This window comes from Calidris pugnax, unplaced genomic scaffold (genome assembly GCF_001431845.1).
Source record: "Calidris pugnax isolate Ruff unplaced genomic scaffold, ASM143184v1 scaffold461, whole genome shotgun sequence".
Classification (NCBI taxonomy): Eukaryota; Metazoa; Chordata; class Aves; order Charadriiformes; family Scolopacidae; genus Calidris; species Calidris pugnax.
Genome location: NW_015091201.1, coordinates 667,244 through 685,884, shown reverse-complemented (window position 1 = coordinate 685,884; position 18,641 = coordinate 667,244). Strand labels below are relative to the sequence as shown.

Genomic DNA, 18,641 nt, shown 5'->3' with positions numbered 1-18,641 from the left:
GCGGCCGGGCCGGGCCCGCCGGGGCCTCCGCTGCCTGCGGGGTCAGGGCTTCCCCTCAGCGCTCGGGGCCGCAGCAGCGGTGGGAGGGACGGGGCTGGCCGAGGGGCTCAGCCCGCGCTGGGGGCCGTGGCCTGGGCCAGTCCTGGTGGGTGGCTCCGGCCAGGGTGCAGCGGGGCCGGGCCAGGGGCGAGGGGCCGGGGGAGGCCTCCCTAAAGCCCGCAGGGGGTGCGTGGAGCCGGGGCTGGGGAGTCCCGGTGCCCCCCGGCTCCGGCGGTCTGGGGGTGTCCGAGATGGGGGGCGGCACCGCGGGGTGCGGGCTCCTGAAGGGGGTCTGTCCGGTGGGGTGGTCTCTCTGGCGGGGGTTCACCCGGTCTCTTACCAGGGTTTTCGGTACCCGCAGCCTCCCCGGGCAGTTTCACGGCCGTGGGCGGTGTGAGGACGGGCTGCTTGTCCTCCCTCCCAACTCCCACCAGCTGCTCTCATTTATTGCTCACTGGCTCTTACAGAAGATGTATTGAATATTCATTCATTCCTTGTTGGTCTTTTCCAAGTCACTTGTGAGTTTATAGGCCCCTCTCCTTCAAACATTTATATATATTTTTTTTAAATTTCTTTCCAGACTGTTCCATTATTCAGTGTTAATCATCTTTGTCTCCTTCCTTTGTACATTTTCTCTCTCATTTTTGTGTTGGAGGAAGCAGTGCTGCCTGCAGTATCCCAGATGCTGTGTCGTTGATTTATATGGTGGCATAATGAAGTTTTCTCTCCCATTCCCAATAGATCTCTTTGCCCTTTTGTCTAAGCACTGGGTTCTATTAAAACACCGTTTGTCTGATAGCCCTCTGTAATCTTTCAGTGTCATGAGGCCCTTTCACCATTTGTCTCTTTTCTACATGGAGAGCATGATTTCTGCTGCCTCCCTTTTAGTCCTCTCATTTTTACTAGATAATTACCGGAGAGAAAACCTTCACCCTCATCCCGTGGTGGCCTAGTGTCTGCAGAAGCCTTTCAAAGCACCATAGCTGAATGTGTTCAGAGCACCCAAGCAGATTGTACCTGCTGGATCTCCCTCACCTATTTGCTTGATGGTACCTTAGAAAAACTCCTTCTAGGTTTGTGAGCATGGGTTTTTTTCCCCAGTATACGTTTGGGTTTTTTTTTAAGCATCTGCCTAATCTTTGTAGCAGTTTCTGTCAGTTTGCCCAGAACAGGTGTCAAATGTACTGCTCTGTGTTTTCCCAGATCTCTACTGGAATACTCAAAACTTGACATTTGCCAGCTTCCAGTTATTTGCTATTAAGGCAATGTCGGAGAAGGGATGCACTGTACGTCTTGATTCAGTTCCTGCTGAATTGAGAGATTCAGTTCGTGCCGAAGGGGGTTTTTGAACCCTTGGGTGAATATTGTCTAATCTTGGTGATTTGTTCCTGTCTGTTTTGTTGGCTTCTGCAGTTTTTCTTGTAGACGGTTCAGTTTGAGAGAGATCCTTCACAGTTTGAGATTTCTGCCCTGGTGGCCCCTTACCCCCCAGATTCTTCCATGATGAAGAAGGACTCATGGACAGATTGCTCTGCCTTTGTCTTCTTCGAATGGCCCTTCCGTACCTTGGTTTTCAATTGACCCTGCAGATTCTGTCAGACAAGGACATGGATTATGGTCTCTCTCATGGACCCTCTTTATTTCTGTGATTCAGGAGAGTCTGTCCTCATTGTCAGAAGATTTTCTGGCTGATAAATAGCAACAAGACTAAGGCGACAGCAGTAATAAGGGGGGAGCAAGGAGGCTATTGCTGGTCTCTTAGCTGAAACCTGTAGCTGAGAACACCCCAGGCTCGGTGGGCTCTGTTCTTGCAGGCACTGTGGTGTCATGCTGAGGGTAAAGTCAGCTCTTGGGGCAGTAACCAAAGTTATCACAATTTTAAAAAGTTACTTTGCTTTTCTACCCTGCTCCCCAGCAATGGTGCATCAGTGCAGCATTCCCTGGCTTCCTCAGAGTGTAAAGAGCAAACTTCTCTACTGTGTCCTTGGAAAATCCCATTTCTCTGTTCTACTTCTGATTTCTCTACTTCTTTTTGTAGGGTTTTGAGGTGTTGCATATCTCCATAGTGACAAATCATAATTTAGCAGGGATTTCTTCCAGTGGTGGTGCTGGCTCTAACAGCCTCGTGTTCACCACTGCTAGTTCCTGCTGTCCCTTCAGTTGTGTCGGTGCAACTCATGTTGAGCAGTGGGACGTGATAGTTCTGAGTTAAAAACAACCTTGCAAACCCAGCCTTCCTCCCTCCTCCTCCTGAAACCTGCACCAGTTTTCTGGTCCAGCTCTGCCTGACCTTGTGCAGCTGAAGGAATGGGCCACAGTTAGGTGGAAAATGCTGTAGCAATTCTTTGGGGCCAGGATTTTGATGATCATAGAATCATAGAATTGTCTGGGTTGGAAGGGACCTTTCAGATCATTGAGTCCAACCATCAACCCAGCACTGACAAACCCACCACTAACCCATGTCCCTCAGCACCACGTCTGCCCAGCTTTTAAATACCTCTAGGGATAGTGGTTCCACCAATGCCCTGGTCCAAGGCTTGACAACCCTTTCGGTGTAAAAATTTTTCCTAATATCCATCTTAAACCTCCCCTGGCGCCACTTGAGGCTGTTGTCATATTGCTTGTTCTTTGGGAGAAGAGACCTCGTTTCAGGTTGCTTTTCAGATGCTTCCTGGATGCCAAGGGCAGAGCTTTCTAGAAAGTTGACAACATTTTTAATTTACAGTGTTGTGTGCTTTATGCTTCCTGGTCATTTGCCAGTAGAGGTACTTCTGTACTTCCTGTCTGTTGGGCTGTAGCTGGTACAGCCTGTCCGTGCTGACCAGTTGGTTGTACAGTCCACTGTGTAGTCTTGGCAGGGGCTCTGCCCACCTCTGTGCTCCCCACGGGGAGTGCTGGGGGTGGGAAGCAGCTGTTGTACACTGATTTTTCACTGTACAGTTGAACAGATTCCATGCACCTGGGTCATTCATGGAGCATCTTCCAGGCCCTGCTGTGAATGAGGTGGCACGGCTCCAGGTCACAGCTCTCTTGGAGATGTGTGCCATCTCATTTATCAGTTGTTTAATACGGTGATGAGTCTGGGCTCTGCAGCAAATAACAGTATATGAGCATGTGGCTGGGGGCATGTCTTTGTTCTTGGGGGGAAATTAGATCCATGCGGGCAAATTTATAATTTTGTAATTTTTGTGAGTTGTCTGTAATTAGAAGTGTCATCATTTTGTTTAGCTTTTTGCTGGGAAATGATCACAAACAAGCAAATTTGTCTTGCATATCTATTTGCCAGAGAGTGGGAGTTGTGAAGCATAGTGCAGAGCACTCGTGCAGTGGGTATCTAACCTTAGCTGTTATCCACTAGCGTTCCTTGGGACCTAATTTCATTACATTTGATTAAAATGCAACATTTTCAGTTTGTGAGGAAGCACAGTTTTGGAAGGCGGGTGCCTCAGTAGCCTGGGCTTGAGTGTAGCCTCTTAGGGTTTTTTCTGGCTTTCAGCAGTGGAGCCATGAATATAGACACAGTTAAAACCAGGGTTTCAAACCTAAAATAGGTATAAGAAATGTTGTTTTAGGTGTAGTGCTTAGACACCATCCTAAGGGCTGACTGTAAAGGGAGCTCAGACTTAGTAAAGTAGAGCCCTCAGCGCTGCAGGTGTTCGAAGTGAAATGAGAAATTCCACTTCTGACAAGAGGCCAACCGAAACTTGGATCCTGAGATGGAGTCACAAAATCCTGCTGTTTGCTCGCTATACAGATTGACCTTGATGATCCTAAAGATCTCCTGTTCCTACAATCTATTTAACAAAAATAACTTTAAATTCAATGTTTGAAATATCACCAGAGCCCTCTTTCTTCTCTTTACCTCAGGCCTTGCCCTGCTGTCAGGGATTACTCCAGGCAGACAATGTCAAGTCAAATATCAGTTGAGAGTGAAAATTCAGAGGATTAAAGATGTGTTTGTCTCTAGCCCAAATTAAAAGGCATGTTGTTAGAACCTTGTGTATAGAAAGGTGTCTCCTTTCATCCGGTTTGATGGTGGTACATAAGCCACGGCACATCTGCTCCTATTTCTGTCCTCAGCTACCAGCTTAGGGAGGATGCTCCATTTCTTGGTATTTTCTGTCTGCTCTTCTCTGCATTTAGATTCAGACATCTCCACTGATTTTTACTTTCTGCTGTTTATGAGTGTTGTGTTCTCCCTTCTGACCATCTTCCATCTTTGTTTTATTGCTTTGGAGAGGGTCATGAACGGTGTTGCTGATGCCTCTCATTGAAACCTCGGATGAGGCATGAGGGCACTCAGATCTGAGAGCTTTCAGGACCCCGCTGTTGCGTGGGGGTGGTTTAGTCAAACTGGATTGATTGGTCCTGGGCTCCAGAAGACTCCCAGCACAGGTCTCTGGTGGCTGCGAGATCCCTGGCATGGTGTCCTGCTTTCTCCATGTCCAGTCGTGCAGTTCAGAGGTCAGGGGTTTTTGTGTGGAGCGTTGCTGTCCCAGGGGGCACTGCCAGGAGAGCCTCTTCTCCTGTGGTGTGCTCTGTGGTCCTGGCTGTCCCTCAGCTCTCTGATGTCCCACTTGCTTTCCAGGTGGAACCAGGTGTGCAACCGCTGGGACCTGCCTCTGAAGGTCATGAAAATTTCCCTCCTAAAAATGCAATAACAAACCAAGAGAGCAGCCAACAGATACAGCAGCTGGTGAGTTCTGCCCCTGCTTTTGGGTAAAGGAGTGCTAGGTTTTTTCTTGGAGTTTTCACCCCTGGAATCCAGACAGAGATTTGGGGGACTGAAGTCTTTTATGTGCAGAAGTGGGGAGCCTGGGGAGTTGGTGGGAAAACACAGGCTGTCTGCATGGAGAGTGTTGCAGGGTGGTAGCTGGGGGGCTGGTGGGGGAATATGTCCCCCTAAAATGAGAGGGAACCACACACACAGATTCTGTGCTGTGTTCAGTTTAGTCTTACTTGAAGTAGGAACAGCTGTGGCTGGCCTGGGACAGATGTTATGTGAGGAATATGTCCCCTGTGAATGATTTTAGCAAACAAAGGCAGCTCACAGGGAGGTTTAGCAGTTCTTATCTGTCTGCGGAACCAAGAGCGGTAGATAAAGGTACATAACCAGAGGATGTCTGCACGCTGCCATATGTCAGTTGGATTGGAAGAGTAACTGAGCTAGCACAGCTAATATTTCAAGCTGGATATTTTGCACAGCTTTGTCTTTTTGTCCCCCGCATCCTGTCCTCCATCATATTCTATACAAATAGGAACAGTCTACAAATAGGACACAGAGAACTGTTTCCAGAAGATGAAAGGCTTGGGAAAGAGGAATAGTTTATCTTGAAAAGTTTGTTGTTTTTACTACCTTTTAAAAAAATCTCCCTTGGTTTCTTTACTGCTGTGTTTGTCACAAAGAGATTTTCTAAGAAAATAGAAATACCTAACACAGCATTGGATCTGAGAAGCTCGGCTTGAATTTCTTATGCGTTGTAAGAATATGGACTTGCTGATCTACTTATGCTTGTTTCATGCAGGAATTTGAACTCAAGAAAAAGCGCAAAAAATGTGAAAACCTTGAGCATGAAGTGAGGAAGAAGCATAAAAGATGCAAAGAGTTGGTAAGTGTTCTTGTTGCCTGCTGCTGTAAGCATAATGGTAGAAGAGAATCTAGGTTGATGCGTGCCTCTCTTAGATTCTCTTGAGTTTATCTTAATAATGAATCACCCATCTTTCTCTTAATTTGAACAGTGTCTCAAATTTTAGGCTCCAGCCCTTGAGGCAGGAATTGTTTATTTAGTCTTTCAGCTGCCCATGGGTTGAATATAGGTACATGAGTCACTGGGTGAAACTCTGTGGCCTTCACTAGTTTGAGGAGATACATTTTTACAAGCGCTCCAGAGAAGTACTGAAAGATTTCTGCATCTTGAGATGGTAACTACACAAGCCCATGGTCATTTTGTTATGCTGCTTATTTGTTGGATGAAATCTTGCACCTGTTTAATTTCACGGAGGTTTAGCAGGTCACATCACAGCATCTGGATGTCTCCTTCTGTTTCTACTTTGCTGAGCAGCGCTCGTGGCGTTAGTGACTATGACAACTCACAGTTTCAGCCAAGGGTGTTATCTTCTGAATAGATGTTTTATGTCTTGCTCAAATCTCAGTTGAGGTCAGTTCTAATGCATAGCTCAGCCTCGTAAGCAGTTCATAGTGCACAGCTCAGCCTTATTGTCTGGGTTAGAATGGAATGTTTAAGGAATAAGTTGGTCGTTTGTTGTTAGACAAGGCTTTTCAAGGTCAAAAGGGGACCAATTCACCTTGAAGTACTGGGGCTGAGTGTGTGCACACAGGGGTAGCCAGGGAATATTTAATGATCCGTAAAACATTGGGATGGGGAAATACGTGTGTGTCTGTGTGGAGTCAGGTGTGATTATGGAACTATTAAATTCGTCTAATGCCATACAAAGTTGCTGCAGAGACTCGACCTGAGAAATTCAGTCCGTGTCTCTCCATATGCCTCCGTATGCCTCCATATGTCTGTGGCCTGCTGCCTGCTCAGAGACAGTGGCAGATGGCTCAGGTTGCTCTAAGTCCAGGCTGAATTCTGGTTTCAGACTAGAATCAGCCATTTAAAATCCTTGAGTTTGCAGTATAGAACTCTCTTTAGCATCATTCTTCCAAATAATTTTTCTTCCTTAACTGAAATTTATCATAAAGACTCTGATCTTGAACAAACAGTGAAACTTGATGAATCATTGTAGCTAGAGGTTGAGTTCTGGACAGAAGTCTATAAATGATGGGACACTGGAGCTGTGAAGCTTTGAGGCTGTGTAAATGGGGAAAGAAACCTAAAAGACCATTTGGCACAGGGCTGGTATCTGCCTGAGCAATGCTGCACGCTTTTGCCTTCCACCCTTCAAGCAGCATCCCGTCAGCATCCTGCACCATCAGCCAACAGGATCAGCGGAGCCGCTCTGCAGAATAATTTGGGAAGTTATTCCGAGGGCTCGGTGTAGTAATGTCTGCTGTTTCTGGGCAGGAGATCCAGCTTCAGGAGGTACAAAGTGAAAATGCACGACTGGCCAAAGAGAACTTGCAGCTGAACGAGAAGGCTGGATGGGCAGGACAGGTAAAAAGTGGTGTCTTTGTTTGTCAGATGGAGCATTAGGGTCTCTCAAATTTTGCTGGGAAGAACTTGGTACCGTGCTCGGTTTTCAGGTGGCCAACGGGGTAATAGTTGGCTGCCCGCCTGTGTACCTCTGTCCTGCGTGCCCCGTGGTAACCACAAGCAGAGCAGTGAACTGCTCTATTTTTATGAGAGAGTTTCCCAAGACTGGAGTGAGATGCTTTGTCCTTACTTAAGGTCATACTTGCTTTAACTGTGTAACTTGTTGATGAGTTCATAACCAAAATGGACAGTGGCTGGTGGGGAGCAGTGTGCGCTGGTCACAGTGGTGGTGGAGCAGAACCCATCACTGCAAGTGGTGCAGGCATATGGGGTGTTGGAAAGTCCTTGGTCACCTCTGGCCTTTTTTTGTCATCCACAAAGAGAAGTTTTGGTGGCTGATGATGGGGCAGGGGGGAAAGCCACCCCTGGAATTCAGAGCTGCCCTGGCCAGATGGAAAACCCAAAAGCTTCAGGTCTTGGGAAAAAATACTTGCATTGCTCAGTTTGCAGAGGGATTTCAGGGAAGGGTGACTGCACCTCCAAGGGTTGTGTTCTAGGAACATGTTGTGTGTGAGAATGGTGGAAGAGTTGGGAGAAGCAATATGTGGAAATCAAGTGCTCATCACATTGAGGACTAATATAAATGCACATGTATGTGTGAAAGCCAGAGGGAGAGGACGTTCATGACTTTGGTATCATTACAAGTAGAAAGCAAGTCTGCAAAACAACCTATTGAGATACAGTTACTTGATATACTTGAGATACAGATACAGATAATTGTCTTCTGTTATTTATACAATGAATTAAGTATTAATTGGTTACTTGTGCTAATTAAAAGTCCTTTCTTTTCAGGTTGAATCTGAGAATGCTGACCTGAAATTGCAGGTTGTTTTGGTTACTAAGGAACGGGATTCAGTAATTCAGACGAATCAAGGACTCCAAACCAAGCTGGAGAATCTAGAGCAGGTGCTGAAGGTCAGTAGGATCCATAGGCTGGAAGGACTGTCCAGACACTTAGCACTGCTTTTGGATGGCACATATTGTCTCTTTAATTTTCTGTCCATTCTTTTGTCTCTGTGCTTCTGTTGGGAATTCTGCAGGATGCTGGAACATGACTTTCCAAAGTGCCTTAGAAAGGTTGCTGCAGGGATTTGGGTGGGAGGGGTAATAAGGTGACCATCACTGATTTAAGGATTTTCTTTGACTGTTGCTTTGGCTTGTGGTAAGAGTTAATTATTTTCTCCTCTGCTTAATGATGACATGAAATACAGGCCATGTTTTGACCTCATGGCCCATGATAGAACACAGGCTAGTATTTCAGTAATGTCACCCATCAGCTCTCTGTGACTTGTTCTGCAGCACATGAGAAATGTGGCTGAGCGAAGGCAGCAGCTGGAGGTCGAGCACAGGGAAGCACTGCTAGTCCTGCAGGAGAAGCAAGAGGAAGTCAGGCGGCTGCAGCAGGTATGCAGCAAAATTTTACTCTCTGAATCCCTGGAAATTGATGGGGCTCCTGCAGCGTGTTTTGGTGAAAGTGTTTAGAGGAGGTATATGTGAGCTTACAGGGTAAACTAAACCAGAGAAGGGCGTCTGCTTGTAGGCTAACTCTTGTACTTGAGCAGAGTTGAATGAATGGCAGCTCTGATCTTTCACTGCTGCTTGTCCAAAGCTGCTTTCAGTCTGTACGGTGTTTTAAATCTATAATGATCTGTGAGAGTGATGTTGATAGCTGAAGTGAACTTAGGTAGGCTGCTTTCTTATTTAATCCATTTCATATTTCTTCTTAGGCACAGGCAGAGGCAAGAAGAGAACATGAAGGAGCAGTACAGCTTCTAGAGGTAAGACAGAAGAAAACGATGAGTTAGTGGCTGCAGATTTGGTATCTTTTGTTCTTAATATCAGCTTTCTTTGTGCCCCGGGTTTTGTTGGTTCTTCAGCAAAATGCTTCAATGTCTTAATTGGACACAACACATTGCTGCCATGAATAAGTACAGGTTGTGCTGGCAGAGTAGTCTCTGGTGTCAGAGTTTTGGGGGATTAAATCCTGGCTGAATTGTCCGTGTCCACTGCTGTGTAGTTCAGAGCCCAGGAGAGTTGAGCGAGGTGGTGGGTGTCCTTGATGGAGGAGATTCCTTCATGGCTGCAAACAGCATCTGCTTTGAAGGGGGCCTGACCTGTATCTGAACTGTAAAGCCCAAGAGTACTGGGCTTCTACTGGATGGGGCTGAATTTGTTGCAAGCTGGGTGAGTATTGTGGGGAAGTGACATTATGTATTGCCCCATTGCCGTGTCCTTTCTGGGACATCTGCTTTCAGCTGCAGAGACAGGGTCAGAGCTGGTACAGGTGCTGCTCGTAGGTCACTTGTATTTAGCTGGCTTCTTGGCAGCCTTTAAGGAAAGGGAAGTTTGACACTTGCCAAATGCTTTCTGAACTAATTCATTGAAGGACTGGAGAAGCTCCTTAGGTTTAAACTAGACATCTGCCTGTGCAAGGGAAGAAAGGGGCAGTCATTTTGTTCAGTGTTTGAGAGACTTATTGTGTTCTGGAAGGACCTCATCAGTGAAATATTCTTGCTGGTACAGAGGTGCTTTATAAGTCAGTGACACTAGATAGACCAAAGAAAGAGAAATTGTGATTAAAAGCTAGTTTAAGGAGCAATGTTAAGTCATTTAGATGACTTAATTGCAATCACAGTCATTCCAAAACATCAGTGTAGGGCAAATTAGAGGATCTGGGGATGCCTACACTGTGTATTGTCATTTTTACATTTTTGATGTAATACTAATGAAGAATGAGTGTGGTCTGTTTCCGTTTGGAAGAGTTCAGTCACATGGTTATCATGCAGAGTCTTCCCTCCTTGGAAATGTTCAAAACTTAACTAGACAAAGCTCTGGGCAGCCTGCTGGAGCTGGCCCTGCTTTGAGCTGAGAGAGTTGGGTGAGGTGGTCTCCAGAGGTGCCCTCCGGCCTCAGCTCCTCTGTAGTTCTGTGAGAAGGCAGCGATGGGGGTGAGCAGCAGTATGGGGTGGTGTCAGTGTGCAGAGAGGCCACGGATAGAAGGAAGGTCTCAGTTTAGAAAGAAAACCTTGAGGGTTATGGTGATGCGAATGAAGGAGCTCAGTAGTGGTTCCAAAGACAAGGTTCTCAACTGCCTTTTGCACTTTATAGATGCAAAAGGCGACAGCCTGATTTCAGGAATCCAGTGTGCTGTTTTATTGGGAAATATGAATAGAGCTTCTTAACTTTGCTGGTTTTCCCAGGCTGAGGAGCAGGGTGCACAACTGAGCAGGCTGTTAGCTGCCAGAAATCATGTCAGAGCCGGGTTCTGAGCTGGGCCTTGATTCCCAGCACCCCTTGGTCTCAGACCTGGGGAAAGGTCTGAGACCTCTGGACCACACAAAGTGTGCGTTCCCTTGGTTTTATGGTTGGTTGCAATGTGGTGGGGAGAAGAGGGCTTGAAATTGAGCACTGATGCTCAGTGCATATTGTGATTTGGAGGCCCCCAGAAACTGTGCGGTTTTCTTGTTTGTGCATTTGGGATGTGGGATTTGGCTTTTGTTTCGCAACCAGATGCTCCTGGGAATGAGGTGGTTATCTCAGTATGGAACAAGGGAGGCACTGTAAGTTGGTGAGAAAAGAGTTTCATTCAAACTGAGGGTTGGGTTATCTTTGGCAGATTGTTGATTTTTGGCTAGTGTAACTGCTGATGTGGTTTTATATCTCTTTTTGCTTTTCTTCTTGCCACCAGAGTACTTTGGATTGCATGCAGGTACTGCTAGAATCCTGTCAAACAGGACATTTTTCTCCTCTGTCCTGATTTTGACAGTTGCTTGATATTTTTGTTTTAACTCTGGAAAAGATTGCAAGAGTGTGACCTCCAAGAAATAGATGTAATTAAAGGCACTACCACTATGAGTTTAATGGAGCAGCTGCTTTTCTGTTTAAATGCTTTGCTTTCTTGACCAATTAGAATTAGGAGCTTTACTTTTTTGGCATTTCCAGATTTTTAGAATTGTCCAACTGTGTGCCTTCTCCACATGTCACAAACATTTGAAAGTCTTTTGGGAACTCCCTGCATTCCAAGAGTGAAGCGTTTCCTTCAAAACCCAAAAGCAGTGGTGATCTCATTGCAAGTGAAAGTGTCGTGGAGAAAAAGACAGGTCCTGCTGGCTTTGGAATTGGCTGGAAGATGGGAAGAGGAGATTGTGAATAATGGTTTTCACAGACGGGGTAGTAACCAATGAGGTTATAGTCTGGGACCTGTCCTGGCTGCCGGTTCACAAGTGATTTGGCAAGGCCTGTATAGAATCAGTGGTGTATGTAGCTGAAAGAAAACTCGAATTTCAACAGTCGCCTTCAGATCTGACTGCAAAGAGCTGGGAGATCTCCTGAGTGATGGGGAGATTCAGTGACAGGTAACGCTGACTGTGCAAAGGCGTGCACATGGAGAAGCAGCCGTGACTAAACATTGCACAGCAGTGGGCTCTGAATTACTTGTTGTGGCAGGAAATGCAATGTTTGAGCTTGGATGATTTTTAAAAATCGAATTCACAAGTCTGGTCAAAAAGGCAAGTGCAGTGTTGGGAACTTTTAGGAAAGGCATAGGGAACAGCCCAAGGACATTATTATTATGGTATGCCCACATTCTGTAGAAGAAGCACCCACATCTATGTGGAGTTACGGATGTTCCTTTAATCCTTTTGGTCTTAGCCCTGATTTGAGCAGAGTTTGGACTGCAGACCTCCTGGGTCTAGAAAAATCGTGATTGTCTGATCTCAAAAACATGTAGCAGAGAGAAAGGTAACAAGGGACATCTGGGTGGGGAACATCATCTGTAGGAGAAGTGTAATAGAGCATCTAAGATGGAAAGCATCTAAGATGACAGGGCTGAGCTGGTGGTGGATGGGTCTAGTTTGATGTGGAAAATCAGAGTAAGTTCCTGAATTGGTGGTTAAACTGACCCCTGAAAGCTCTGCTCCCTGCTCTTGCAGCCTCTTCTGGTAGTTGTGCTACTCAGTCTCGGTTGGTGTGTGGCTCCTCTTCCTCTCTGTTTTGTGTTGGGCATAGACACAAAAGTCTCCTCTCTCTTCTGTGTCTGGGCCTTGATTCTTGCTGGTTCCCTGAAGCTCCTGGCTGTGTCCTGAGGCTCCTCTTCCTTCTCTCCCTGCCTCCTAGCACTGCCCTGGGAAGTTGCTGCTTGCCCAGCTGTGTGTGAACCTCTGCAAGTAGTCTGCTACTGTCTCATTGTGTATGATGTGGCAGTAGCACTTAAGGGGCGTTTGTGCATTGCTTTGAATAACACAAGATCTAAAAGACACGTGAGTAATTAGGTATCTCAGAATTAAACTGTGGATTATCCAGGCTATTGGCTTGGCCACCAGTGTAAATGGATTAAACTGTGATTAATAAATTTACAGAACCAAGGTATTGTTATGATGCTATTAAACACAATATCCAGATGCATCTGCTGGCTCAGGTCTCCAAGATGGGAAAACCCCCTCTGGTCCTACAGTTCCTCTGTGCCCGTCGTTGGCTATGTCCCAAGGTGGCATCAGGGATGGATATTGGTCTAGAGGAAGCTGTACTTTGATCCAGTGCAACTGTTTTTACTGTTCATGGTTTCTTTTCTCTATTAAGATGTAATGCATACGGGAGAAGCATTTATGTGAAAAATCTTAACTGAAAGCAAATTTGAACCCTCATGGTTTTGGAGGAATCCTATATGACATGACTTGGTGAACAGGGAGCTGACTCTGAGCAAGTGGAGAATGTAGATGCTTCTGGAAGTTGCTCATGGCATCTGATTCTCCCTTTCAGTTCAGAGACAGTTACTTCTTGCCAGACGTCAGAGACTTCACCAGGCTTCCCTCCTAGCGAGTTGGGAAGGAAACAAGGGATAAACTGACATGTTTAAAACAGATAGGCAGCAATAAAATGAAAATGCATGCAAACTGGGAAGGTGGTAGGGAGTGGGCTAGAAAGATTTTGCAGTGCTCTGAGACCAGAAAGAAAGCTTTTTCTAGGTCAGATGTGTTATTTTTAGAGCTGCCTAAAACCCAGACTTTCTGTCTCAGAATATTTCAAGGCACTTGTTTTTTTTTAGTTGGAAGGAGAAAAAGACTTTTCAAAAAATTTTGTAGAATGGAAAATTTTGAAGAGCACAAGGCAGTCATCTGTTTTGATGCATCTTACCTACGCAAAACGATGAGGAGAGTGACTGCAAAGCCTGGTGCAATCTCAGCCCTCAGAGGAAAAAGAGAACAAATGTCATGTCTTGCAAGGCAGAGCCTGCACCTCAGCCAGGTGCACTAATGCCAAATTCAGTATTTTCTGCATTAACTCAGTTGAAGAGCTGCTGATTAGCTAATATATTCTCATCCAGCAGTAATGCTTTTTGTTTGCTTATTACCTGAAGTGCACAAGCAGATATCTGCACAGGATATCTCTCTGGGAAGCCAGAGTAAGCTGTTGCACAGTGGAGGAGAAGAGGGAAAGCAGCAGTTGCATTCTCCTGGGAATTGATATGGCTACAACTGCAGACTGTGTGGGGATGCGTAAGGACAGCCAGGACTCAGCAATATTTTGGAAGGGGAAAGATGTAGAGGTGGTAGAAAGAGAATACTAGAAAATACATATGATTCTCTAGTAGGAATGTGTCCTTCCCTCTCCGTAGTATGTCTCCAAGGCTCCCCTGCTCTTGCTGAGATGCAGCTTTCTTGTATGCAGCAAGCATTTTCCTGGAGGAACTCATCCCTGTAGGACCTGGTGGCAAAGAGTGTGGTCTGCTCGTGTTGAAGAAATGTTCTGCAGCGTGGGCCAGGGTGCTGATGCTCTCTGCCCTTCCTAGGGCCTGGAGGAGCCAAGATCTGGAGGGAGAGTTGGGAGTCCTGCCCAGAATGGTGGGGAGGCCAGGGTGAGGTGTCGGAAGCTTGCTGGAGCCTCTGGAGTGATGGATGAGATAGAGCATCGGGAGAACAGTTCTTTCAGGAGATGTGACTTTAATGCTCCAATAAACATGCAAAGCCTTTTCAGTCTTTTTCTCTTCAAGGCTTATTTATCTTTGACTTATCTCATCCAGTCTTGTGCAGGGCTTAGACAAGATTTTGAAGTTCAAACACAGCCTTTCAGGGATAATTCCTAATTGAGCTTGCAGTCTCCTCAGAGATGATGAGGCTCAGGTTTTCAAAGATACCGTAGTTGTTGACCTGCCGGTTTCTGTTTACCATTCCTGGGCAGGGCACACCTTTAGGTTCTTGGAGTCTGAGACCCACTGAAAAGCTGCAGCAAAGGCAAATGGTGTTTGGAGCCTCACTAGTGGTTTTTACATGGGTTTGTGCCTCACCTTGTGTCTCTCCTGTCAGGCCCGGGTGAAAGATCTAGAAGACCAGTGTCGCAGTCAAACAGAGCAGTTCAGCCTCCTGTCTCAGGAACTCAAACAATTCCGGCTTCAAACAGGAAAAATCGACCTTCTCACCTCTACACTGGTGACTTCTGAGCTTCCTCTTGCTCTGTGCAGCTCTACCCCACAGCCCCACTGGGAGAAGGGTAATTACTAGAGATGCCTATGAATGTTTTGACAAACGAATTGTTATTTGTGTAAAGTGAAAGGTATAAAGAAAATAATGCAAGTGTTTAGTTAACTTTTGGGATCTCCATCCCTCAAATGCCTTTGGTTCATTTTGTAGTCGTAAAGATAACTTGGCATTTCTCTGATCAAAGAGAGCCCAGGGTGTCCAGTCTGTTGCACTGTTAAATGACTCACATTTTTAGAGGCTTGAGCCTTTCTAAAGGGTCAATGGGATGCTCACTGCTGATTTTGTATTCTGCCTGTGGCTAAAAGTAATGGACAGGTTATTTTACTGCAGAATCGACTGTTCCTGGATTACTCCCTCACCAGGATGCAAAGAAGGTTCACAATGAAGAGACTGATGAGTTGGAGTTGTCACAGCGGGCACCTGATGCCACTGGTGGCTCCGCAGTTGCTGCTGCCAGTTCTCAGAAACAGGCCAAGAGAGTGGAATCTCAGTCAAACTCTTCAAAATCAGAATCCATGCAGAACAGTCCAAAAGCCTGCCCAACTCCAGAGGTCAGTATGGGAGTCCTCCCTGCAACCTGTGCTTTTTAGCCAAAAGGGAATACATACATTGCTGAGAGCACCTATAATGTTGCGTTTATTCCCTCCTGGCTGAGTGAAGAAAATGGGGCAAAACCAAGAGAAAATCTGCAGGAAAAAAACCCCAACAAAATGGCCTTGGATGCCCATGTCTGTAATGTTCATTTGAACATGTTGCTGTGCTGTAGGAAGGAAACACCTGGTGAGACAGGGCTGGGAGCTTGGGGGAGGAGTTGGATGGAGAGGTCAGTTAGTGGGAAGTGTGGGAAAGCTCTTGCTAAGCTTCCTTGTGACATCTGGGGTGCTGTTAAAACACACAAAGGCTGTTAAAACAAACAAAGTGTTGTTTTTGACAAGCTGAGGAACTGTGTCCAGACTATTTTTGGCCTTGAGCTGTGGATAAGGGGCTCAAACTTCTTTGCTGGTGCTTTTAGGTATTAAAATTTTACTTGGTGAAAGAAACCATGAAAAGATGCTGAGTTTGTGCTAGCAGAGGGATGAAATTAATAGGCTTTGCTTGTTTGTGTCAACAAGGTCTCATAGACGGTTGTTGCTTCTGCTCCCCAGGAGCTCTTACATAGTGTTGTAGGGTTCACCTAGAACAGAGTATGAAAGACTGCTTATGTCACTTAGTGTGAAAACTCAGCGTAAAGCAATGCTGTGAGTGGGGCTGGGAGCAATGGCATGGGAGGCAGCTTCTGCTCTTTTGGCCCACTGCTGTTTCCTGAGTTCTAAATCCTTTGAGGTCACATGAAGTGCCTCATTGGATGTGTGGAGGACACTGAAGTCTTGAGTGACTGGGGTCAGGGTACTAAGGAAGAGTTGCTGCTGTGCCAGGCGGTGTCTGCCACAGGGAGCACATAAGGGCTCTGAGAAGCTGTCATGTTCAGAGACAAAGAGAAGGTTATGCCTGGGGAGGAACAGGTATGTGACTACTATTATTTCTCTAGAGGGAAAAATTACTATTTTTCAGTCCAAGAGAAAGCTTGGAAACCACCATGTCTCCAAGCCCAGTAGTGCCTACAGGGGTCAGTGTGGGAACCTTGGAAAAGAGCCAGCGTGTAGAGCATTTGGCTTCAGAGGCACATGGTTATGGCAACACTCCAGAGTTTAGCCAGGCTACTAAAAGCTACTCTACTAGGGTCTACCTTTGGGTGTCACAGGGTGCAGGTGTTTCTTACTCTAGCACATGATGCAAGATGGCATTACAAGGAGTACACTGCATTGAAAAGGTGCTCTGAAATCTTTCAGAGATTAACTTTGGCAGTTCATATACTAGGAAAAATACCTACTTTGTATTCTGGTGCCTGTGATGGGTCTTCATCAATATACGTTTGCCTTGAGGTCTGCTTTAAAAAGGCAGCCTGAATTTCCTCAAGTGCAGTTCCTCAAAAAATCTGATTGCATGACATAACTCATTGCCACTGGATGTAAAATTCCAAAATGTCAATGGGAACAAAAAGACAGAGACAAATTTCTCGAAGGTGCTCCTGCCAGTAGCCACCAAATGTGTTCAGTGTGCAGCCTCCAGCTTAGGAAGTTCGTAAGCAGCTGATGGCTAGCAGCCGAGGGGCTGTACCAGAAATAGGGAGGTTTCACACTTGCCCTGTCTCTTGCACACTTTCCTTCAATGTATGCTAATGGCTGTTATCAGAGCCAGCTGTTTGGACTAGACAGAGCTTTGGTTGGAACTCATAGGGCCTTCTAATGTTCTGAATGTACAAAAACATTATATTGAAGTATTTGCAGGTGCTGGAGGTGAACTGCCTGAACAAAAGCTCTTGGAGACTTAGACATCTGATAGAGCTGTAAGGTCTCCTTTGTTCCATTTCAAAATAGTAAGAAATTAATATACTGAATTATGGATATGTAGGGTGGAAGGGCCCTGCAGAGTCTGTAGTCCAACCTCCTACTCAAGTGGCATTGTCACCAACTCTAGTTCAGTGTGGCCTTGGCTTTGCCTAGCTGAGGCTCTGAGTTCTTCAAGAATGGAGATCCCCCACCTCAGTGGGAACCTGTTCTGTGGCTGTATAATCCACCTGGGCAAGCAGTTTTCCCTAATGGAACCCCTGAAGCCGCAACTTGGAACTATTGCCTCTTGCTACTTCTTCACCTTAGAAGTCATTCTTCCAGGTGGTTCTTAGCCCAGTGGCCAGACTGTCATCATAATTGAGCTTAGAGGACTTGTTCACTGACGTTTGAACCCTTTGAGTGTTCATTTACTCTGATTTGGTCCATGTCATCTCCTTCATCTTTAATGTTTTAGGTGGACACTGCAAGTGAAATGGAAGAACTGGATGTTGACAGCGTCTCTCTGATGCCAGAGCCCAGCAGCCAAGGCCCTGCAAAGCTCCAGGTGTTCTTAGCTCGATACAGGTACTGGGTCATTTCTTGTGGTCTATGAGGTTACAGACTGGTTGTCTAACAGTTTGCCCTGTTCTCTAGCACCGACCATGGTTAGGGGTGGGTATTAGGTTGGACCATGTATCTTATTCCTCCATGTGATTTTTTTTGTGACCTATTATTTCCTGTACAAGCAAATCCAGTGTGCTTGGCTTAACAAAAACATAGTAAGTTCATTTGTTGTTCAGTGAACAGCACCGTGTGGAAGTTTTTATTATTTAATATGCTATTGGATGGGAAATGGAGTTTGAATTGACACTATCCTTGAAATGTCTGATTTCTGCAGAATAGTCCAAGAAGTTTTCTCCAAGAAAATCTTATTCCAACAATTAAGAAAATTTCAGCCCAGAAATTCTGAATTGCAGTTTTTGACCAAAATAATTCTGGTTGTAATTTAAAAAAAAAAAAAAAAAAAAAAAGAAAACACAGAATAAACCCAGATTTTTCTGATAACTGTCACAATCCACTAAGCAATAGCCAATAGCTATTACAGTTCAAAGGGTATTGGCATACCCTTCAGCATTTAGTCTGTGGGTTGGGAGGAGAAGAACTAGGATGATTTTGTGAGGAGCAAATCAAATATGAGCTGTGTCTTCATGTCAGAGTCTTGGGCCCATAAAGTCTTGCTCAGCTCAGAGAGAGGGTAACATTCCTTTCGCATGTTGAAATCCCTTTGGAAGAGTAAAGAGCAGGAATTAACTATAGGTGCTTGCAAAGGTAAAGGTTTTTTATGAGGCATTTTCCTGTGAGAGACCCTCTGATTAGCTCAAGGATTCTGAGCAGGCAGGTTAGGACTACCTGGAGTCCAAGTCCTATCACCAGTGTATTTATCGTTTTCACGCTAGTGCAGCTTTTGAACTGCTGTTTCAAATGCAGAGTTACAGCACTGAGACATGTATCACTTGGATCCTGAGGGCTGGATAATTATA

The 18,641-nt window shown here is 45.6% G+C and overlaps 1 protein-coding gene across 12 annotated transcripts in view; it reads left to right on the top strand.

Moving 5' to 3' along the window:
• Positions 1–18,641, top strand: part of BZRAP1 (benzodiazepine receptor (peripheral) associated protein 1) — a 59,751-nt gene that overhangs the window by 8,725 nt on the left and 32,385 nt on the right. For 9 of the 12 annotated variants that reach the window (XM_014959741.1, XM_014959732.1, XM_014959736.1 and 6 more), the window contains exons 5-14: positions 4,628–4,735; positions 5,565–5,648; positions 7,068–7,157; positions 8,049–8,171; positions 8,556–8,660; positions 8,984–9,034; positions 10,945–10,965; positions 14,558–14,741; positions 15,062–15,282; positions 17,576–17,685. In XM_014959741.1, the coding sequence (XP_014815227.1) occupies positions 8,559–8,660; positions 8,984–9,034; positions 10,945–10,965; positions 14,558–14,741; positions 15,062–15,282; positions 17,576–17,685 (689 nt within the window). In that variant the 5' untranslated portion in view covers positions 4,628–4,735; positions 5,565–5,648; positions 7,068–7,157; positions 8,049–8,171; positions 8,556–8,558. The remainder of the gene's footprint in view (positions 1–4,627; positions 4,736–5,564; positions 5,649–7,067; positions 7,158–8,048; positions 8,172–8,555; positions 8,661–8,983; positions 9,035–10,944; positions 10,966–14,557; positions 14,742–15,061; positions 15,283–17,575; positions 17,686–18,641) is intronic. The other 3 variants (XM_014959734.1, XM_014959733.1, XM_014959735.1) reach the window with 1 other exon arrangement.